This window comes from Penicillium solitum, assembly GCF_028829755.1.
Source record: "Penicillium solitum strain IBT 25940 chromosome Unknown utg000005l_segment0_segment0, whole genome shotgun sequence".
Taxonomy (NCBI): domain Eukaryota; kingdom Fungi; phylum Ascomycota; class Eurotiomycetes; order Eurotiales; family Aspergillaceae; genus Penicillium; species Penicillium solitum.
The window spans coordinates 2,569,395-2,590,143 of record NW_027072125.1 but is presented as its reverse complement, the minus strand read 5'-3'; the positions used below and the strand labels follow the sequence as shown (position 1 = coordinate 2,590,143).

General features: G+C 49.9%; 13 protein-coding genes across 13 annotated transcripts; 5 read left to right on the top strand and 8 right to left on the bottom strand.

The window, feature by feature from the left end:
• Positions 1-158: 158 nt before the first annotated feature.
• N7455_008588 (glycoside hydrolase family 43 protein) lies at positions 159-1,229 on the top strand (the record flags this gene model as incomplete). The annotated part of the gene is made up of 1 exon (XM_040960607.2): positions 159-1,229. The coding sequence occupies one exon, from the start codon at positions 159-161 to the stop codon at positions 1,227-1,229; it is 1,071 nt and encodes a 356-aa protein (XP_040808963.2).
• A 63-nt stretch (positions 1,230-1,292) lies between these two features.
• N7455_008587 (putative MFS transporter) lies at positions 1,293-3,329 on the bottom strand (the record flags this gene model as incomplete). The annotated part of the gene is made up of 9 exons (XM_040960612.2): positions 1,293-1,476; positions 1,526-1,855; positions 1,906-1,959; positions 2,009-2,095; positions 2,150-2,598; positions 2,648-2,750; positions 2,799-2,815; positions 2,869-3,076; positions 3,136-3,329. 9 exons carry the CDS (start codon positions 3,327-3,329, stop codon positions 1,293-1,295), a joined length of 1,626 nt encoding a protein of 541 aa, XP_040808979.2.
• Positions 3,330-4,046: 717 nt separating this feature from the next.
• On the bottom strand, positions 4,047-5,118 carry N7455_008586 (putative oxidoreductase, short-chain dehydrogenase/reductase family; the record flags this gene model as incomplete). The annotated part of the gene is made up of 5 exons (XM_065605911.1): positions 4,047-4,162; positions 4,216-4,287; positions 4,348-4,471; positions 4,534-4,998; positions 5,056-5,118. 5 exons carry the CDS (start codon positions 5,116-5,118, stop codon positions 4,047-4,049), a joined length of 840 nt encoding a protein of 279 aa, XP_065460860.1.
• A 234-nt stretch (positions 5,119-5,352) lies between these two features.
• On the bottom strand, positions 5,353-7,074 carry N7455_008585 (putative serine/threonine protein kinase ENV7; the record flags this gene model as incomplete). The annotated part of the gene is made up of 3 exons (XM_040960611.2): positions 5,353-6,041; positions 6,107-6,725; positions 6,781-7,074. 3 exons carry the CDS (start codon positions 7,072-7,074, stop codon positions 5,497-5,499), a joined length of 1,458 nt encoding a protein of 485 aa, XP_040808955.2. The 3' UTR covers positions 5,353-5,496.
• Positions 7,075-7,443: 369 nt separating this feature from the next.
• On the top strand, positions 7,444-9,456 carry N7455_008584 (CAP-Gly domain containing linker protein BIK1; the record flags this gene model as incomplete). Its single annotated transcript, XM_040960585.2, has 1 exon — positions 7,444-9,456. One exon carries the CDS (start codon positions 7,444-7,446, stop codon positions 9,454-9,456), a length of 2,013 nt encoding a protein of 670 aa, XP_040808940.2.
• Positions 9,457-9,895: 439 nt separating this feature from the next.
• N7455_008583 (3-hydroxyanthranilate 3,4-dioxygenase) lies at positions 9,896-10,596 on the bottom strand (the record flags this gene model as incomplete). The annotated part of the gene is made up of 2 exons (XM_040960576.1): positions 9,896-10,442; positions 10,565-10,596. 2 exons carry the CDS (start codon positions 10,594-10,596, stop codon positions 9,896-9,898), a joined length of 579 nt encoding a protein of 192 aa, XP_040808974.1.
• Positions 10,597-10,843: 247 nt separating this feature from the next.
• N7455_008582 (RNA 3'-terminal phosphate cyclase-like protein) lies at positions 10,844-12,052 on the top strand (the record flags this gene model as incomplete). Its single annotated transcript, XM_040960614.2, has 1 exon — positions 10,844-12,052. The coding sequence occupies one exon, from the start codon at positions 10,844-10,846 to the stop codon at positions 12,050-12,052; it is 1,209 nt and encodes a 402-aa protein (XP_040808972.1).
• Positions 12,053-12,056: 4 nt separating this feature from the next.
• On the top strand, positions 12,057-12,281 carry N7455_008581 (uncharacterized protein; the record flags this gene model as incomplete). The annotated part of the gene is made up of 1 exon (XM_065605910.1): positions 12,057-12,281. The coding sequence occupies one exon, from the start codon at positions 12,057-12,059 to the stop codon at positions 12,279-12,281; it is 225 nt and encodes a 74-aa protein (XP_065460859.1).
• Positions 12,282-12,715: 434 nt separating this feature from the next.
• On the bottom strand, positions 12,716-13,122 carry N7455_008580 (uncharacterized protein; the record flags this gene model as incomplete). Its single annotated transcript, XM_065605909.1, has 2 exons — positions 12,716-12,978; positions 13,044-13,122. The coding sequence occupies 2 exons, from the start codon at positions 13,120-13,122 to the stop codon at positions 12,716-12,718; spliced, it is 342 nt and encodes a 113-aa protein (XP_065460858.1).
• A 654-nt stretch (positions 13,123-13,776) lies between these two features.
• N7455_008579 (tellurite-resistance/dicarboxylate transporter family protein) lies at positions 13,777-15,006 on the bottom strand (the record flags this gene model as incomplete). Its single annotated transcript, XM_040960624.2, has 1 exon — positions 13,777-15,006. The coding sequence occupies one exon, from the start codon at positions 15,004-15,006 to the stop codon at positions 13,777-13,779; it is 1,230 nt and encodes a 409-aa protein (XP_040808960.1).
• Positions 15,007-16,024: 1,018 nt separating this feature from the next.
• On the top strand, positions 16,025-16,496 carry N7455_008578 (uncharacterized protein; the record flags this gene model as incomplete). The annotated part of the gene is made up of 3 exons (XM_065605908.1): positions 16,025-16,105; positions 16,189-16,236; positions 16,326-16,496. 3 exons carry the CDS (start codon positions 16,025-16,027, stop codon positions 16,494-16,496), a joined length of 300 nt encoding a protein of 99 aa, XP_065460857.1.
• Positions 16,497-16,987: 491 nt separating this feature from the next.
• On the bottom strand, positions 16,988-18,795 carry N7455_008577 (uncharacterized protein; the record flags this gene model as incomplete). Its single annotated transcript, XM_065605907.1, has 2 exons — positions 16,988-18,689; positions 18,770-18,795. The coding sequence occupies 2 exons, from the start codon at positions 18,793-18,795 to the stop codon at positions 16,988-16,990; spliced, it is 1,728 nt and encodes a 575-aa protein (XP_065460856.1).
• A 998-nt stretch (positions 18,796-19,793) lies between these two features.
• N7455_008576 (J-type chaperone JAC1) lies at positions 19,794-20,630 on the bottom strand (the record flags this gene model as incomplete). Its single annotated transcript, XM_065605906.1, has 1 exon — positions 19,794-20,630. The coding sequence occupies one exon, from the start codon at positions 20,628-20,630 to the stop codon at positions 19,794-19,796; it is 837 nt and encodes a 278-aa protein (XP_065460855.1).
• Between the last annotated feature and the right edge of the window lie 119 nt (positions 20,631-20,749).

The following is a 20,749-nucleotide window of genomic DNA, read 5'->3' as shown; positions in this document are numbered from 1 at the left end:
ATGGGGTAATGGACTACTAGTAGGATGGTAGAATAACAGAGAATCAAATATTAATATCCTTCAATTCCCTTAAAAATACCCCCAGTTCTTCCTTCCATCCTCCCATCTATACACACACAGCCCTATCTATAACCTCACCATCACCACCAACGAGCAAAATGTCCAAACCACTCGTCTCCCACATCTACACAGCCGACCCCTCCGCCCACGTCTTCAATAACAAACTCTACATCTACCCCAGCCACGACCGCGAAACAACGATCCCCTTCAACGACAATGGCGACCAATACGACATGGCCGACTACCACGTCCTCTCCATGGACACCATCACCAGCCCCGTAACCGACCACGGCGTCGTCCTCCGCGACAAAAATGTCCCCTGGGTCTCAAAGCAACTCTGGGCACCCGACGCCGCAACAAAAAATAATAAATTCTACCTCTTCTTCCCCGCCCGTGACCAAAAGGGGATCTTCCGGATTGGTGTTGCTGTCGCTGATGCACCCGAAGGTCCGTTCGTCCCGCAGGAGAATTATATCCAGGGGACGTACAGTATTGATCCTGCTGTCTTTGTGGATGAGGATGCTGGTGGGGAGGCGTATCTTTATGTTGGTGGGATTTGGGGTGGGCAGTTGCAGTGTTGGGTTGAAGGGAAGGATGAGGATAGGAATGGGGAAGGGGAGTGGGTTGATGGGGATGAAGGTGGTGTTGATGGACGGAAGAAGAAACTTGTTTTCGATGAGAGTTTGTCCGGGCCTCATGAGCCTACTGGAGAGGGTGTTCGCGCGCTGTGTCCGCGTGTTGCGCTCTTGAAGGATGATATGCTTTCGCTGGCGTCGCCGGTTAAGGAGGTTGTTATTCTTGCGCCGGAGACTGGGGAGCCTTTGTTGGCGGATGATCATGAGAGGAGGTTCTTTGAGGCGGCTTGGGTGCATCGGTATCAGGGGACCTATTATTTCTCTTATTCGACCGGTGATACACATTTCTTGGCTTATGCTACGGGGTCTTCCCCTTGGGGTCCGTTTACCTATCGGGGACATATTTTGGATCCGGTGCTTGGGTGGACGACGCATCATTCCATTGTGGAGTTCCAGGGGAAGTGGTACTTGTTTTATCATGACTGTGAGCTTTCGAAGGGAGTTGACCATTTGAGGTCAGTGAAGGTGAGGGAGATTATCTATGATGATGAAGGGGCTATTCATCTGGCTGAGGAACAAACTCCTGTGCAATAGATAGTTAAATTGAATGGATAGTTTATTGAAACTGTGCAAGTAGAATATAACTGTACATCTATTCTAATTGCACATGCCCTTCTCCCAGTTCTCTTGGACAAGCTTCCAGTACTGCTCGCGGGATCGTTCGCGGAATGTCTTTCCAAACTTGATCATAACGAAGAAGACTGAAGCACATGCCATGCCAATAAAGGCAGCGGAGATGAAACAGTTCTGGTACCCCATGTTATCGATCCAAGGCGTAATACTAAATGAAGTTAGTGTTTGTCTTCTGCTAGAACTCGAGGAAAACCTACCCATATCCAATTGCAAAAGACATGGTATTCCGAACCAGAATCACACTCGCCATGGCGATACCACTCAGCTCTCGGTAGCTGTCAATAAAGTAATTGACACTAAGCGTGATGCCACAGGTGCTCGTGAAGGCCAGAATGCACATTCCAACAATGAGTCCAAACCAATGGATCTCATGAGCAGCACCCACACCCCAAAGGATAAGGGAACAAGGCACAAGTACCACACAAGCGAGGAAGGGCCAGAGACGGTGCTCTGCCTCCATGACGCCATTGTTCCGGCGGGCGAGTTTGATAGTGAGCCAGTCGCTGAATCGGCCAGTGAAGAAGGATCTGTTTCTGTCAGCATTGGTTGTAGTATCCGGCCCAGCTGGAGATCTTACGCCAGGATTACACCAATGATAGGCGCTACATAACTCAGACCGACCATGGAAGATCTGGGACGGGTTAGCTTCGTTCAATGAGTAATAAAATAATAGAACTTACCCAAAGTTATAGGGCTCTCCGCCAAGAATGATAGAGGCTGTCCCATTCAGGATGTTGAAGTAGACCAGGTAGGATCCATAAGAGAAGCTGTGTCCATGTTAGTTAAAATGCATATCAAATTCGGAAATATTGGATTCATACCCAGCATAGAAGATAACTGGCCACGAGAGGAAGTAAATGCACTGCCAGAGTCGCCGGACCAACGTATTCTTCTCCTGACTCGGTCCCCAGAGCGCCAATTTCTTCACATACGACTTCTTGGTGTGGCCCGACCTGATGCTAACCCCAGTGGCAGCTTCCATGTCAACGTCCGCAGATTTCTCCTTTTCGCCGTCCGAGCTGAGTTTTGGGGATTCTGTGGTTATGATAGCGTCAGGCTCGCCAGGCTGCGCGCGAGTATAGTTTGTTTCCTCGCAGAAAAAGAAGAGGAAGATAATTGCACAGCCGAGGAAGATGCTCGGCCAGTAGAATACCCACCGCCAGCCCTGGTACTGGGCGATAAAGCCGCAGATGACCGGCGCAAAGTAGTTACTTCCTGCTAAGAAGAATGCATAAAGTCCCATGTAAGTTCCTCGCTCGTGGGTGAAGTACTGTTGTTGTGTGAGCGTCGGGTTCTTTCCTAAGGTGGGTTTAACTTACCACGTCCGTGACAGAGATCTGAGGAAGTGCTTCCACAGGTGCTGTAAAGAAACCTAAGACGATGTTTCGCGCGAGCCATTGACCTTTAGTGCTTGCGTATGGTCTGAGTGGCGTTAGTCTTGTCTCATTGCAGACATGATGCTTCACTTACCCCCACATTGTCATACCCTGCATTTGTTAGCTATAATTCTCAAATATTCAACATATTCAGGATGAGGTACCAAAATTCCTATCAATGATAACATGTATGTCGGCCGCTTGCCATACTGCATAGCGAAAGGCTGCCAAAACAGCAACCCCCATCCGGCCAACAAGAACATGTACCCGCTTCCCTCGTTCAAGGTACTGATGGGCAATCCCGTTTGTTCGTGGAGCGGCGTAATCACTGAGTAAACGACGGAGCAGGCAATTCCTGAGAACATCGTATAGCTAGAAACATGAAATATCAACACCGACCCCTAGGTCAAGTTGTCGTAATCTGTACTCACATGCTCACGCAAGCAGTTGATAGAAGTTTCCGTCTTCGAGACCAATTGAGAGGGTCATCTGGGTCATTTGATGGAGTAGGGATCAATACAATATCACGGTCTCCGTGGTCCAAGTGCCGAGTATGCAGGACATGATTCACGTCCACCAGAGTTACGGTGCCAGGAACGACTGAGCTGTCGATGACTGGCGCCATGGTGGAGTACTTTTCGGACGCGATGTGTGTATGTAGTTAATTCAGAGCTAAAGTAAGACCAAGCAAGTATGAAAGATGGTTCCGGTAGGAAGAAAGAGATCAGGGAAATATGTGAGAAAAGGGATAAAGATAAGGGGACAGGGGACCTGTCTTAAATGGGAAGATCGACATCTCGATTGCATTGAAGAGAAGACCTAAAGACCTAAAGACATCAAGGGAGATAAGAGGAGTTGGAGTCTAACTTTTCCCCGCAAATGGGGTCTTGGCGAGGTTATTGTGATATTCTTTGATATTCTTGAAATGGTATATGTTAGTATATGACATGAATGCTTATATGGTCTTGGTATATCTTGGAATATCTTGGAGTATCTGTTCAACCAATCATTATCACTTCAAAATCCAGATATCCTCCAACTAAATGAGAAGTTGGGAATATATGGAGCACATCGGTATTTAGTCCGATGCTTATGATGCTTATCAGACCAACGAGACTGAACTAACAGAACTGACAGACAAGGCAATAGATTACTTTCCTATTTAGGAAAGAAACAACTCGACTAAATCATAGCTTCGTTTCCATAACGCCTCTGCACTTTGTTCCCCCGTTGGGAAGTCGAGATGCGGTAACTTGGGTATCTGACAATGATCCAGAAAGACTCCAGATTGGCCTGATACCCTCACATCCACCAATCAGTAACAATGCATACACACCCCTCTTTATCTGGCTATCTCACCTTCGAGCTCTGGATCCAGCAATCCGCGCAACACCGTGGCACTACCCTGTGCAAGTGATTTCGGGGCTTGCTGCAAAAGGACCGGTATATCCTCGCCGGCTGGATATCCTGTCAAATCAAATGGTTCTCATTATCTGCTATCGGGGACATACCTTCTTTCTTCCGCTGCAGCCAGGATTTGATCTCATCCCACGCAACGTATGTCTGAACGTTGGTTTTGGTATCTGGATCCAATGAGAATGACTACCGAAAACACATTCACCAATTTACCAATTTTGACTCACTTCCAGGATTTGCAGAAAACGCAGCGATCGATCCACGATACTTCTTCGCAATAGACTTGATAAACAAGATGATCGCGAGCATCGACCGCGAATATCCATCGAGACTGTGGTAATTTTCTCCATTCTATCCAAATCAGAATATACCACCAGCAAGCATATATTTAAAAAAAAAAGCATCAAACTCACCTCAAACTCCAAATCATCCCACGATGGCGCAGGCGCCTCATTCCGCAAACTAGACGTAACCAGAACAACCCTCGACCGATGTCCCATAACATCACACAGAAGATTCAACAGCAGGAAATAACACAGGTAATTCTTCTGGAAATGAGACTCGACTCCGTCCGCCGTGAGCTCCCACGGTACAGCCATGACATCGGGAAACCCAATGAAGCCGTCAATTGACACGCCCAGGGTCTTGATTGTATGTGCTGCCTCGTGGAATGAACCCAGGCTGCCCGGGTCGGCCGTGACAAAGATCATTTCGACCGTTTTGTACTTCCGGTTAACGTGGTCGATCACAGGTTGTAGTTCGGACTTGGAGCGGCCCGTGTATATTATGGTCTTTGCGCCGCCGTGGGCCAGGGCGTCGGCCGTTGTGGCCGCGAGATCGCCTCGTTTGAGACCGGCTATTAGGACTATCGTAGGAGACTGGTTAGTTTAGTTTATATACCGGGTTGGTTGGGCGGTACATGTTTTTTGCTTCACCCGCTCTGGGAACATCTTCGTCACGTCCGCCCCCTGTGTCTTGTCATCGAAGGTATTACTCATTGTGCTGGATTCTGTTTAGCTTAGGTTGATGGGGGTGATCTCTAGAGATTGTCTATGTCTGCTTGGTTTGAATCGTGGACATGTCCGGCATTTCGTCATCATGAAGCCATCTCGGAGTGTTTATTCGACCTCATCCATGATAGAGCAACGACGCGAGCAAGTAACAGGGCGATAAATATCAAAATGGAATTATAATTTGCAACTCAATAGACACGCTCGATGACTCCAAATAGCAAAAACGTAATGATCAGCCCTGATATGAGGAAATTCAAATTCGCATTCATAATGTACACCTAAAGAAATCGCACGCATACGGAGCCTGCCGGTCAAAGGAAAAGAACGCGGACAAAATAGGAAACATGCAAGATCCAGCAGATCTTAGTGGGATGGACCAGCCGCATCATCTTCAGGCATCTGATCAATAACACCCTTCATGAGCTCAATAAGCTCATCAATGTCGGGCCGTTCCGAGGGTTCAACAGTGAGACACCTCCGAACAATATCCTTGACGGGTGCACTGATCGCAAGCTCATCATTTTTGGATGAATCCTCGCTTTCACCCGACTTGGCTTTACCCTTAGAAGCACCTGACTTCTCATCAGGGAATCGCCAGTCACCACCAAGAACACACATGCTCAAGCTACCACCGGTCTCTTCACTGCGTGCCTCGAAGGGACTCTTGCCCACGAGACAGGCGTAGAGTGTACACCCAAGTGACCAGATATCAACCTTGGTATCAATGATCGACCCGGTCTTGACATCGAAGAGTTCCGGTGCGCGGTATGGCATCGTGCTGTGTTCTGCTGCGGTATCCTGCACCGCCAAGGCGAGAGAGCGCGACGTAATGGCGATGGGGCTGGGCGCCAAAGAGCCCAGATCCATCAGGATGGGTGATTGCCCGTTGTCGTCGATCATGATGTTTCCTATAACGACAGTTAGCTCGTCGAGTCAATTTGGAATTTCCGCACCAGCCAAAATGTAAACTCACCAGGCTTGACATCTCGGTGCGCATAGGGACGCAGGTCCCCATCCTCGACACCTTCCTGACTCCGGGTGACCTCGTCATCCATCAGGGGCGCATTCTCCTCATCCTCCTCATCCTCCGCTATGCGATGGCTAGGCCTCCGTTTCGGTTTCATCTGCATGGTCCGTTCTTCGTCTGCCTCCTCGCCTTCTCTCCGAACACCCTTCGCCTTTCGCGTAGCCGCCGAACCGCTCTTCACCCGATACTGATGCATCGAGCGAAGCGCATCGGCAACACCGAGTATCAGGACCATCAACCGCTTCTCTGGGAACTTGGTATGGTTGACCAGATTGGCATTGATGGCATCCTGGAGATTACCGCGCTGGTAGTATGGGAGTAGAATATAGACCGTCTTCGAGCCTGGATCTCCGCCATCGGATCTGAATTTCGAACCGGATTCCGTGGATACGCAGTGGTCGATCGAGTGGATGATGTTGGATTGGGAGTTGAAGATGTTGTAGGCTTCGACTTCTTTCAGGGCTTGTGATACGGATTCTTGGCCGAAAGGACAGCGGATCTTCTTCAGCGCAAATAATTCGGAACTCGCTTTATCTTGGACTAGGTAAACGTAGGAAAATCCGCCCTGTTGCGTTGTCAGTTCAGACCAGCTTGCAGCTATCGTTATCGGGTATCCATACCTCGCCCAACAAACGTAGGAGCTTGAAACTCCGATTGTTGATCTTTAGCTGTGGAGAGCTGGGAAAGCAACACATGCAATCCGTGAAGTTGTACAGGAGGTCGAAGAAGTATTGCGCCATGGTGTATAATGCGATGGTAAGAGGTAGAGGTGTCGGGGACCCGGGGATGTCCGGTATGGTAGATGCGCAAGATTTAGTACAGAATGGACAAGATCGTCGATAGATGTCTTGGAGATACAGAGAGACGTAAGGATTGTATATGCAGAAGAGATGGGTGGAAGTTGAAGATGTCAGTTGGCATTACGTGGAGTGGAGGTGGAGTCTTTTATTTGTTGTCTTGTCTTCCCCCCTTTCTCTTGTTAGATTGGATTTCTCGATCTCTCGATCATTCTCTCTCTTTTCTCATAATCTAACTGGTTCAGCTGGGAACTAGTTGGGTCTGTCTTTTTCATTTGTCTCTCTTTTTTTTCTCTCTCTCTTCCTAATCATGGAAGTTGGGCCGTCAACTTAATATCCTTGCATTCTCCTAACGCTCCCTCTACACCCTTGACTTCTGTACGCTTCCAGGGGCTATTGATATTCGCCCGGACCTCTTATTTAAAAGCTGCATCCCACCTTTTCTTATTTTTTATTTTCTATTCATATCATCCATATCTCTCCGCAATGGCACACCCCGATGATGTACAGGTCGGTGACGTGGTGAATGTCCCCGGTGGCATGCATGGGACAGTCAAATACTTGGGATCGGTAGCGGGGAAGGCCGGACGATTCGCAGGTGTTGAACTGAGCTCCGAACACGCGCAACGAGGCAAAAACAATGGCGATGTCGATGGCCGGAAGTACTTTGCAACCTCAATCCCAGGTTCTGGCATATTCGTTCCCATGAACAACAGCAAATATGTCACAAGGCGATCCTCGAATATATCTACCCCGACCACTCCTGCACGTGGGGGACCCGTCAACTTCAGCAAATCGGTCGGTGCAGCTCTTGCTACCCCTCGCCCTCGAGTCCGAAGACCCTCGCTCCCTCGACCTGAATCCCCGCGCGTGCCCCCTCCTCCGAAACTAAGTTTGGCCGGCCTGCGTACACCATCGGCAGCATCCAGGACCAGTGGGATGAACGGCGCCATGCGTAGCCCCGTCAAGGCACCGTCTCGGCTGTCTGATAGACCCTCGTCACGACTGAGTGTGGATGATGACTCCTCGTCGTATGGACGGCCATCGGACTTCCGCCGGCCGCTCTCGTCGGAGACTCAAGACTTGAAGGATCAGATCAAAAGTCTAGAGAAGCAGCTTCTGGACCGAGATAAGCAGCTCGATGAGCAGTCGGGGACTTTGACCGAGTTCCAAAAGACATTGGAGGAGATGGAGGGATCGGAGGGTCAGTCGCTCCGTACACAGCTACGCGAACGCAACGAGCGGATTACCCAATTAACGGCGGAATTCGACGTCCACCGCGCAGACTTCAGAAGCACCCTCGATACATTGGAGATCGCAGCCTCCGAAACAGAACGCGTGTACGAACAGCGTATCGACGAGATTATGCAGCAGAATAAAGAACTGCAGGACCGCGGCGAAGATGTTGAGGTTGTTGCGCAGCAGCTCAAGCAGTTGGAAGAGCTAGTCTCGGAGTTAGAGGAAGGCCTCGAGGACGCCCGGCGTGGAGAGGCCGAGGCTCGGGCCGAAGTCGAGTTCCTCCGAGGTGAAGTTGAGCGCACCAAGTTGGAGCTCAAGAAGGAGCGTGATCACTCCGTCGCTGCACTGAAAGATGCACACGCTGCCGCAGACGGACCCCGAAGCAGTAGTGAATTGGACCAGAAGGATGATGAGATCCGAGGACTGAAGGCCATTATTCATTCATTGAGTCGCGGAAACCCCAGCGCGGCAGGTTTGGGACAGAACGGCTCGGCGGATCATGATCATAATCCGGAGCACGTTAGTCAGCTCGAGATTCGACTGCAAGAGGTGGAAGAAACCACAAACCGCAAAGACAATCGGATCGAAGAGCTTGAGCGTCAACTTCAAGAAATGCACCTGCAGTCTGGCGGTCGTCACCGCAGCTCTACCATCACTCTTTCACCGAAGCAACACAGGACCTCGCACTCTGCGGGTAATATCTCCAATCACTCAAACAACCCCAACCCCAATCCCAACCGTCTTTCTGACCGTACAGTGGTCCCGACCGACTGGCACGATGCTCCTTCGGAGCCCCGTCATCACCGCGGTATCTCCAACTCTTCTCAACCGCGACTGGAAACCATGCATGAATCTGAACGCTCTTCCGACGAGGACACCATGTGGTGTGAGATATGTGAAACAGGCGGCCATGACATTCTAAACTGCACCAGCATGTTCGGCTCTGGTCAAAACGCCACTGAACAGAAGAATCTCAAACATGATGCTGCCGATGAACTTTCCGATGAGCACCCAGTTGAGAAGACCGAACCCCTCCAGACCAAAGCCTCATCCATTCATTCCGATACTCCCCCTGCACTAAAGACAGGACGGGATGTGGTGATGGAAGGACTGAAGGGCATCGGCGGGCTGAGCTCATCCATGAGCTCATCCATGGCTCCCATTGCCGGTAAATCATCGGGAGTTATCGATGAGTCTAAGTGGTGTGCTCTCTGTGAACGAGATGGCCATGAAAGCATCGACTGCCCGCTTGATGAATAATGTTCTGGATATATTGGGGCATGAGTTCGGTGCATCACACAAGATTGCAGCTCTCTGCTGCATGCATCTATGGGGTGTTTTTTCTAGTACATGATTGTTGGGTCGGTTACCCCGGTTAATAAATGGTGTTCTTTCGGGGGGAGGAAGAGGATCTGCAACACGGTAGGGGCTGTGTGCTTGTAATAAATACCATAACCTTGGTCATAATAAGATGTCGTTGTATAAAACAGCTTTCCGTGTCCATCGTATCTTGACCTAAACTTGGATACCACTTTGATATATCGAGGGTATCCATCTCATTCTATTCTTTTTTTTTATTTCTATTCATACTACCATCTCAAAGTATGTTGGGTTCGTCACTCATAACCATTCATGACCGAAAAATATTACAATTACGGCCTCACCAACCTCACCCTCCAATGGTCCAGATCAGTATACACTATTCAGGATAAGTCGGCGGCTGCACGATTTCCCCATCCTGATACTTCGACGCCGCAATCTCTCCACAAGCCTTACACTTGCGCTTTTCCTCGTCGGCCGCAAACTCCTCAACCACAGCCTTAACCTGCGTCCCCAGGTCAACACACACGAACTTCTTCTCCCAGACAACCTCCTTGCAGCTCTTGCAATACCATCTCATAGCATCGACTGCATCCTTAGCCCGCGGCTGCTCCATCACGACACCGACAGTATCCTTGAAGCGCACGGGGCAGTGTGGGGTATTCGCGGGCAGCAGGAAGATCGAGCCTTCATGGATGGGGATATCTTGGAAACTAGGAGGTGTGGTTGAGTTGTCGACTGTCTTGAGGAGCATTGATCCCCGGTATTGGTAGAAGAACTCTGGGGTTGTGTTGATGTGGAAGTCGGTTCGGGCATTGGGCCCGCCCACTATCATCACTGTGTAGCCGGCTGTGGCTGGTGTTGAGGGGTGGTAGACACAGTAGTTGTTGACTGGTGGTTGGAGGAGATGGGAGTTTTCTTTGAGCCTGGATAGGTATTGTTAGCTATTGGGTTTGAGGATAGCTTGCTGATGGGTCGTGTGATGAATCATATAGTGGGGGAGGTATTGTAAGAAATATATACGTGAAGTATCATGTAGCAGGCTTACCATTTGGGGATGTTCAGCGCTGGAAGAAGCATTGTGAATATATCAAGATCTGATCTTGTCAGAGTCTACTTTGTAAGTTTTTTTTTTTGCAAATGTCGCATGAGGTCGGAACCTTTAGAAATCAAAAACGACGATCTGATCCCCGGAGATATCAGCTCCACCCCGGACTTAAATATCGGCCCGGATCAACTTCCATCCGTCAATTTTTCTTTTTCATATCTCGAATCCAACAGCCAGACTACAGTGTTTAACGGCGAGAGTCTTGACCAACCACACAAAATGGCCACCTCTCAACCCCCCCTCCGGTTTACATCCCATCACAATCTGGTATATCGCTTGGTCTTGTCCACCCTCACCGGCCGCACAGTCCACATTTCGCAAATTCGTTCCTCGTCGCCCACGAATCCGGGTCTTGCGCCTCATGAAATTTCTTTCCTCCGTCTCCTAGATGCAATCACCAATGGCTCTCAAATGGAGATCTCATACACAGGTACCGTCCTTGTCTTCAAGCCGGGTTTGGTCACCGGCAGCACGGCCGGTACTGGAGCCAGCGGCGGCATGATCACCTACGAGATTCCGTCAAACTGTAACCGCGGTCTCAGTTACTTCCTGATCCCGCTCTGTCTACTGGCCCCCTTCGCCAAAGCACCCATGAAGGTGCTCTTCACAGGACCCGGTGTCATCACCTCGTCGACTCAGACTGGAGATATGTCCGTCGACAGCGTTCGCACTGCGATCCTCCCTCTGTACAGACAATTCGGTATCTTCAACAACATCGAGCTCCGTATCCTGAGACGCTCAAACACCGGTCCCACCGGTAGGGGTGGTGGTGGTGAAGTGCAGCTCGTGTTTGGCCACCAGGTCCGTCTGCCGAAGACTCTGCACTTGATGAACGCCGGCCGCATCAAGCGCATCCGTGGTGTTGTATACTCGGTTGGTGTGTCTGGCTCGAACAACGCTCGCATGATTGAGACCGCCCGTGGTATCCTCAACCCCCTCAGCCCTGATACTTATATCTTCTCCGACGTTGCGTCTGCGCCTTTGGTACCAGCTCCGGATAAGACCAACCCCCAGGCAAAGAAGAAGATCGGCCTTGGATTTGGTTTGTCCTTGGTGGCAGAGTCTTCCACGGGTTGCCTCTTCTCGGCCGATGTGGCCTCTCCACCACAGGGTGGTCAAGCCCCCGAGGAAGTTGGAAAGCAGTGTGCATTCCAGCTTCTGGAGACGGTTGCCAAGGGAGGTTGTGTGGCGCCTGCGGCTGCGACCACCATGTTCACTCTCATGACCATGGGTTCGGAGGATGTTGGACGGCTGCAGGTTGGCCGAGATGTGATTGCTGATCCCAACGTTGTCCAGCTCGCTCGTGATCTGTCCAAGTTCGGTGCCCCCGGCTGGGGTATCCGTGACGCACCTGACAATGGAGATGGAGATGTGATTGTCAGCGTTGTCGGCCGTGGAATCGGTAACGTCGGCAGAAAGGTTGCTTAAGCTGATGTGGACGGCTTTCGCACTTCATCCCAAGTCTACCACCACTCTGAGAGCCGTCTTTGCCAAACAATTCCGGAAGTCTCGCCTCAGCAGTTCACTCCTTCCCAACAGATGGGGCCACGTGGTAGTCCATCAGATGCCGTCGGCGTCGCGGGCTTCTGGCCGTCTGTCCAGTGCGCGCCAGCTCCAAGAAGCTCAAGACGTTTCAACGCTTGACTGTCGAGCATGAACTCGACCTATCGCTCCACCGCGACGAAGCCATGTGCGGCAAAAGACTGCTTTTTCCTGTCATCATGATACCCAAACAAAACTTGCTAGCGCAAAGGTGACAACCTCTTACATAGGATTCAATATCATTGTCTTCTCTTCTACTTCTCTTCTACTTCCACTTGTACTTCTACTTCATACATACTGACATTGGCATTAACATAATGGTGACATACATCCATGTATATTGCCCGGGTGATCAGGTAAAAGTGTATCCTGAGGCCATCGACTCTGTTGTGTGTAAATACCCCCTTCCCCCCCTTTTTCCTCTTCTCTTCTTCATCTCCCCAACTCTTCTCTTTTTCCTCCCCATCCCTCATCCTTCATCTTTCTGCACCCCCTCCCTCCCCTCTCCCACTTTCCATCTTACATTTCATCTTTTGGGTTTCTTGTTCATCATTTATCCCCCGCCTTCTGCTCACCGGTCCCGGGGCAACCTGGTGCCGATTGGGAAGTGAAGAGAGGGACGTCGTCACCATTTTGGAATTCAATTTTTTTTTTCTCTCTCTGCAACGTCTTCTGCCATTTATCTCGCCATCTATATGCAATTTCCCCAGCGACGGCTCGCACCTCATCGTGGTGCTGGGGTCCAGTAACCCTTCGGGGTGAAGCCAAGACGAGCCTGCCATCTATGACATCTTTCTGACATCTGTTTACGTCTGACGTCTGTTTACATCCTGGTTTCCATCTCATGTTCATGTCATCTCGCTCATCCACCTTCCACATTTATCCCCCGCCTTCTGCTCAACCGGTCCTGGGGAAACCTGGTGCCGGCTGGGAAGTGAAGAGAGGGACTTCGTCATCATGTTTGTTCTGCAACGTCCTACCATTTATCTTGCCATTTCTCCAGCGTTGGCTCGCACCTCATCGTGGTGCTGGGGTCAAGTAATCCTTCGGGATGAAGCCAAGACGAGCCTTTTCAATGTATTTTTTCTTTTCCTGGTTGGACTTTGGTCTTTTTTCTCTGTAGTGTAGTGTCCTTCGTATGATGACTTCCGGGTAGGGCTTTATGGTCGCGTGACTTGTCTGTTTTAGTTCCTTGAGCTCCATACTTGTCCACAAGGGTTTGGTCTTTTGTTTTGTTTTGTTTTTGTATTACTAGGTAGTTATGGAATGATTGCAATTAAATGATTTGTTCTCGTTCTAATTCTATTGACACGTAGACGCTAAGGAAATGGAAGATCAGACAAGACATGAGACGCCGGAGATGCAGACGAGTTCCGACAAGACCAGAACAAAGACAAGAGTGCTTGAACGCTTTTGAGATAAAACAGCAGAAATCAACAAGATCAAAATCAGAATAAAAAAAGACAACAATGAGAGATGACAGAATTGTGTGCAATGAAAGAAGACCAAGAATGCAAAGAAAGGTTGTGCAAGAAGTCGAGAAAATGCCAAAAGTGACAAGAAACCAAAAAAAGCACGGGAGACAAGAATCCCTCGGTCGGAAGAGCATCTCAGTCCGAGGTATCCTCATCCTTACCAGGATACATAATATCCTGACGATAAACCGCAAGACCATGATTCACAAAGACAAAGATGAACATGCAGACAATGCAGATAGTCATCGCCGAACCAACACCCCTGATCGCGGCACTATCAAACGCATTTCCAAGCGTGATAGTAGCAATAGTAAACCCAGTATTAGGGAAAACCATCGCCCACCAGCTAAGATGGAAGTTCTTCGGCGGCGACCGAATAACCGCAATAGCAGCAACACAGAAGAACCAAAAGCTCAGCGCCCACAAGAACGCGCCCGCTGCCAACGCCAGTATCTCCAGCATCCGTCCATCAGCGGCAGTATCCTCACTCCCCATCACGCTGAATGTCTCGGGAAGTCCCTGCGCCATACCGACCAAAGCAAGCGCTGTGAAGGCTGGTGGTCCGACGCAGATGAACATCGCTGGTCGGTGTTCCCGACAGGGAAGTCCGCTCTCCATCAACCGTCCGATGTAGTGTGAGTACATCATGAATGAGATGCAGAAGCCCAGGCCTTGGAAGGTCATTCCGGCGGTGACGATGGGGATTGCTGCGCGTTCGGGCTGGCGGGAGGAGATGACGGAGGCGATTGTGCCGCTGAGCATGATTGGGAAGGCGGGTAGGATCCAGGAGGGCATCATTGCTTGGAGGCGGTAGGTGTGCGAGGTGAAGACGAAGGAGTATTGTACGACGGCGACAGTGAAGGTACAGAAGCAGTATATCCAGAAGAGGACTTCGAGGGTTGTTGTGAAGGATGGGGCAGGGTTGTCGCCGAAGTACTTCTCCAGACCGGTGATAATTGTTGCGACGGAGAGCCAGAAGGTTGGGAAGAAGAGGCCTTCACGTTCGTGACGGAGGGAATTGAGGGCTCCGCCGTGGAGGATGAAGCGTGCTGCCATGAGAGAGCAGACGAGGGAGAAGAGGACGAGGTTGAAGAGGTAGATGGCGAGACCGATCTCGCGGTAGCCTTTGAATTTGTTCGGCTGGTTCGCGATGAGGAGGGCTAGACCTCCGGCGCTCATAGTGAGGGTGTACCATGCCCATGTGAAATGGCGAAGGCGTTCGCGGAAGCTCAATGGGTATTGCTTCTCGCACTTCTCTGAGTTCATGAAGGGCATGTCGGAGTGAGAGGATGCTGGTGCAGATGGAGGAGGATGAAGCTCTTGGCTGTGATTAGGGTAGGCCCCTAGTAGAATTGGATTGGACATTGTGTATGTATAGAGTGGATGATTCGATGTAATGTATAGATGAAGCCCTAAGGGTGGAACATAAACGAAAGGGGTATAGAGTAAATGTATTCAAGACACTATAGACCAATGGGTCATAGAAGCAATAGAAAAGCGAAGTCAAGTCAAGTCAAGTCAGAAGAATTGAAGTAATTGAAGAATTGAAATGATAGTGTAATTGATAGTGAATGTAATGAAGTGGATGAACTGGAAGAAGGAGCGAGAGAGGAGATGTTAATATACTAATCCACAGAGTATACAGGCATAACAATTTTATAATTCCATAATTCCATAATTCACTGAAGATCAGCCAAGAAGTTCCAAGACTATACTTTTTTTAAAAAAAAATTTAGAACCCGAAAAAAGGATTCTATACAAGGTAGACAAGGGGAGTCAAGGCAATGGAGTTCTTTGAAACGGACCTACCAGCAGTCTCAATCGAGCATGTTCGACTCCATAATTCGAACTAAGAGAAATCTATAAGAATAGATCGGCCCAGGATATTGGGCTCGGACGATTCATCATACTCCAATCTGCATCAGGGGGGTGGCGGTTAGTTCCTCTAGGGGTTCCGGAAACACTGTGATCCACTGCGGATCTTGGGCAGGTTAGACGCAGATACAAAAAAAAAACTTCGATGCCTAGGGGGGTTTGGCGAAGTCAAGCGCATGGGACTCTGCCAAGAACATATAGAAATCATTGGGGCGTAGTGCTCTTTTTCTTCCCTGGGCAAACGATATAACCTGGTCCTTGAGAGAAAAAGGGTACAAGGCTGATTGACAATCTATAACCAGAATTGTGTCAGTTAAACCTCATTCATTTGAATCAGAGACCTGTTACTCAGATGATGAATCTCAAACCCGAATTCATTCGGCCCGACAGTAATTTCCTTTTTGTTTCACGCCGAACCCTTCCGATAGGGTATATAGGAGGTATAGAAAAGTCTAAACCGGGATTCCAATGCGCGTCCAACGTGCCTGAACGCCAAACGCCAAGAACGATGATCTACACCATCGTTGACGGTCCGCTGCCAAGCTTTAGTTTGGTGGCTGTGAAGGGCTGTGAAGAGGAGATTGGATTGGTGAACACGCCGAGGAATCAATAGGTAACACCATTGCGTGTATGCACAACGTAGATGTTGAACCATTTTTCAATTATATGCAGAGGACACGCAATGGGCTGAAGATCAAGGAGAGAAGTTGGAAAGTTGACGTGAGGTGGAGTTCGGAACGTTGACGTACTCGGAATTTCTTGGCTTTTTTTTCCCCTGACCTTCTTCACTTTCTCTTATCTTCACACAGCCCCGTCACAACAACACTATTGACACCATTCTCGCCAAGAATCCAATTCTGACATGGATCTTTGTCGATCAGTCGATCATCTCTCAAGGAATTCTTCGGATTGTCATTGGTGAATGGGTTGGCTTATCTGTTGCCAAGATGCCCAGCCTTGTTTCTGAGGACCATATGTGATGAAACTCATGAAACTCATGAAACGATGTCATCAAAAATCCACTTTTATCACATTCAGGGTCTGGCCCTTAGGGAGTCGATGGAACCGATGGAGTCAATGGAGTTCTCAGTCTATGGATTCTATGGAGTCTATGGAGTCTATGGAGAGTCTATGGATTTATCAACTCGGGATCCCACTGATCACCCGGCACCTTACATACAACCATGGATGGGACAATATAAAAACCACTTCATTCAAAACAAAACAGAAAGAGAAAAAAAAAAGCCAAGATCCTGCAGAACAAAAAGGAAGATAACGCAATGCACCTCGAAAATGTCAAATTCAAATTATGCAAAAATGCAAAATGCAAATGCAACAGAACGCCAGATCCTTCAAAACATCTTCAGGGCAGCAACGCATGAAATCATATCTCAACTTAATGCAGAAAACCAGAAACACACCAAAACTCTGGGCATTCTAATCTGACACCCAATCACATCCCAACATCCACTCACATCATGCGGTAGACAAGATCAGAGGCCAGCTCCGTCGTCAAATCCAACAAGGCACGGAGACTCTTAGGGGAAGTGGAAGTGGAAGTCTCAAGTCGCTCCGTCTTGGCATCCACCGGCCGCGAAGGTGTCGCCGAGACCGAATCCTCCGCCGAATGATACCGTGCCAATTCCTTCACGTTACATGCCGCATAGTGAACCACCAGTCGACGTAGCTGGTTCTCCCGAAGCTGCGTCGCGGACGTCGGCGAGATCGGCTCCAGTCGGGCCGTCTTGGTGTAAGCGTAGTGTACCAACTCCAACACCATCTGCGCCTTGGTGGCTGCCAAGCCGTCTAGAATTTGGGAGTCGCCCAGATCGGCGGTTTCGAAGTCTGTCGATGACAGTCGGAGCAGATCGCGGTGCAGCTTTCGGAGACAGAGCTGGGCTAGAGCAGGGATTAGGTACCGTGTGGCGAAGACGTAGACTTTGGCGTGGAAGGTGATGTAGGGGAGTTCGTTGCTTGGCGTCTCGACCGGGGTGGGTTTGGAGGTTGTTGGCTCGTCGTATTGTAGGGAGGTGAACTCGTCCCATAGGTTGAGACCCGGCTCGCAGGGCGAGGTGGCCTGCTGGTTGGCAAAGGACATGTCGAGAATTGGTCGTTGGCGCTGTGCTTGGGTAATGCTGGTGCCTTCACTTCTGTCCTGAGTCCAAGAATCTTCCATCGGTCCTTCCGAAGCAGGTGGTTGTTCTTCTGCAGGCGCGGGCTCTTGGGATGCAGGCGCCACTTCAGGTTCAGGCGCAGGTTCTTCAGCTGGCTGTTCCCAGTTCTCAGTCGGTTCTGGTTCTGGTTCTGGTGCAGGCTCTGCTGTAGCCCATTCTTCAACGGGCTCTGCTGCTGGCTCTGGGACAGGCTCGGCAGCAACTTCTGGAGGTGGTGTCGATGGCGGCGTAAGGCTGACAGGTTCGGCTGGCGCGGGAAGTTCCTCTTCAACAGCCTCTGTTTGCTTTTTGCCCTTCTTCCCTTTCTTTCCCTTCTTCTTGTTTGCCTTGGGTTCTTCTGGTTCCCATGTCGCAGGTTCTTCGGTCGGAACCGCCCATTCATCGCCGGCAGGCACTTCCTCGGCTGGTGGCTCTGGGGCAGTCTCCGCTTCGTGGTATGTCTCTGGCTCTGGCTCCAACTCTGTTACCTCGACTGCAGCCTCGGGCTCTGGAGCCGACTCGACCTCAGGCTCTGGCGCAAAGGTTGGAGTAACCGGGTCCTTGACCTCGACAGGCGCAGACTCAGACACGGGCTGAGGTACTGGCGGCTCGGATTCAGGCGCAGACTGCTGGTACGCTGCTTGTCCCCGATGGCGAAACTGCGGAGGCGGCGACGGAGCCGGGGGTGGAACAGTCGACGACATTGAACCAGTCCGGTAATTCCCTCTCCAGGTGGCAGTACTCGGCGAGCTCTCGACCACCCCAACCTTGTGTTCTTCCTGGACCTCCCGCTCGGGGCGAGGGACGTTATAATCCCCGGTGTATGCATACTCGGTGAATGCGACAAAGGTCTCGACATCATCCTCTTCCAGAACGGCGATTCGGTGTTTTGATTCCCTGGTCGGACCGTTCATAAGGTTATGGAGTGGTTTGGAAACATGTTCGGCCAGCCCCGACTGGATTGTCAGCTTCGTATGTCGTGGGCCGACAAGGAAGGTGAATGGCGGTGAGTGGACGATACTGAAGATGTTGAATTAGCAGTCTGCTCACAGGGTGTATACACCTGAGTCATAGACTGAGATGAGATGCGCTCTCCATACCTGCTAAAATTGGGAACAGACTCCATGAGAGAGACAGTTGACCTTCTACAGAAGGGATGAGATGAAATTAATCTACGTTCTAACATGCAGGATAGTCCCATTAAATAATTTTACCTCCAATTCCCAAGGTACCGGAAGGGTTCTTGGGCAAAGATAGTAGTCTGCAACGTGTGCAGCTGTGATGGGGGCAGGAAGCATTTCCTGGACCCATTGTACCAACGCTAGACCTGATGACTCTATAGGAATATGCGAAATGGGGCCAAAAAGAGATTTGATGTTGTCGTGTCTTGCTCGCCCTACACTATACTCTCGATGTCTGGCTTGTTAAACCCTCCCAATACCAATAACCACCCTCCACCTGTTCATTTGAACCCATTTGAATAAAATGCCGCTCTCACCGAGACCAAAAAACAACGCAGAAGAACCATAGAGAGCAGCCATACAGAACCGCTGGTCATAACTGGATCCTGGACTGTCCAATTGTCGGGCGACGTTGGCGTCAGCAGGTTTGTGCCCAATCCCCAGCCTCGAGAGAACCCAATCTGTGGCCTCACTGGTTGGTTTGTTCCTGAGAGCTCCATTTGGGATTTGAAGCTTCACTTATTTTAATTATTTTTGATTTTTATTTGTCTTGGATATTTGCGATAATTGCGAGATTTGAGATGTAGCGGTCAATGGTGACAACGATGCCCTAAAAAGGTACCTAATTTATACCGAGGTTGGATTAGCAACGACATCTACAGAAGATATTTATGGATAGATTTAACAAAAATAGACATTTCAATCATTTTAGGACTCTTCTACAACAGGTTGAATATATTCCTTGCCCCTCTTTCCCTTGAAACAAGCTTAATCGACTGTCCTATGGGAAAAAAGCACCCAAATCCACGACGATAATTGGCACCCGTGGAATATATATCACGAATCACATCCTTCATACATGTCATATGTAAAAGAGTAGAGTAGTCTATCTAAATAGTATATATCCAAAACAAAACATCCAATAATATACAAAATAAACCAATCAACTACTATGCATCAATCGAATCTCCGTATTCCCAGGCTCCCATTCCCCCAACCCTTCCCCAACACTATACCAAAATCGCAATCGAATACATTCCCTCCTCGCAGCCTCCAAATCCCCCTTCTCAAACGCCTCCCCAAGTCTCTCCACACACTCAACAACCCTCCCCTCATTCTCCTTCTTAAGCGCATTGATCTGCGCCTCCGCATCAGCAGAAGCCCCAACTTCTTCAATAGTCTCTTGCACCTCCATAACTTCCATCAGCGTCTCCGCATCAAGCGCATGCTTAGTCGACGCGTCTTCCGCCGTCACGTCGATCCCATGCCATTCGCGTAGAATGTACTGTGCCCGCTGCAGCGGATCCAGAAGCGTCCGGTACGCTTCGTTGATCCGGGCTGAGAGACCCTCGGCAAGCTGTTTCTCTCCTCCATTGGGGTATTTGTCTGGGTGGACGAGACCTTGCAATTGGAGGAATTCGCGGCGGAGGTCGCTGGTTGAGATTGCGAACGTCGAGCCGGGTGGTGGGCCGGCTGGTAGCGTTCGAGGGAAGATCGTGTAGTGGTTGGTTATGTCTGGTGCGCCGGCGAGGGTGGCTTTGCTTGGTTCTGTTGGCGTAGAGGTTTCTGTTGAGGCAGCGCGGCGCTGTATCATGGGTGTCTGGGTTATGGGAGATCGACGTGTTGGGAGGGTTGTGAGTCCTCGCGCAGGCTGGCGATATCGGCAGAGCATGCATGCATCTTGGCTTGTGTTTGATAGCGAGTTGGTTGGCCGTGAAAGTGGCCGTGGGGTTGCTGTGCGACAGAGATGCTGTGCAATTCTCTGTGGACGGAAAGCCATGACTATGTAGTATGTTTATGGTCAAGGGAAGGTCAAGAGAAGAGCTATCAGTTCAAAGTTGACAAAAAGCCCTCGGCGTACCGCTTTACGTCATCCCCGCATTTGACACGTGACCAACA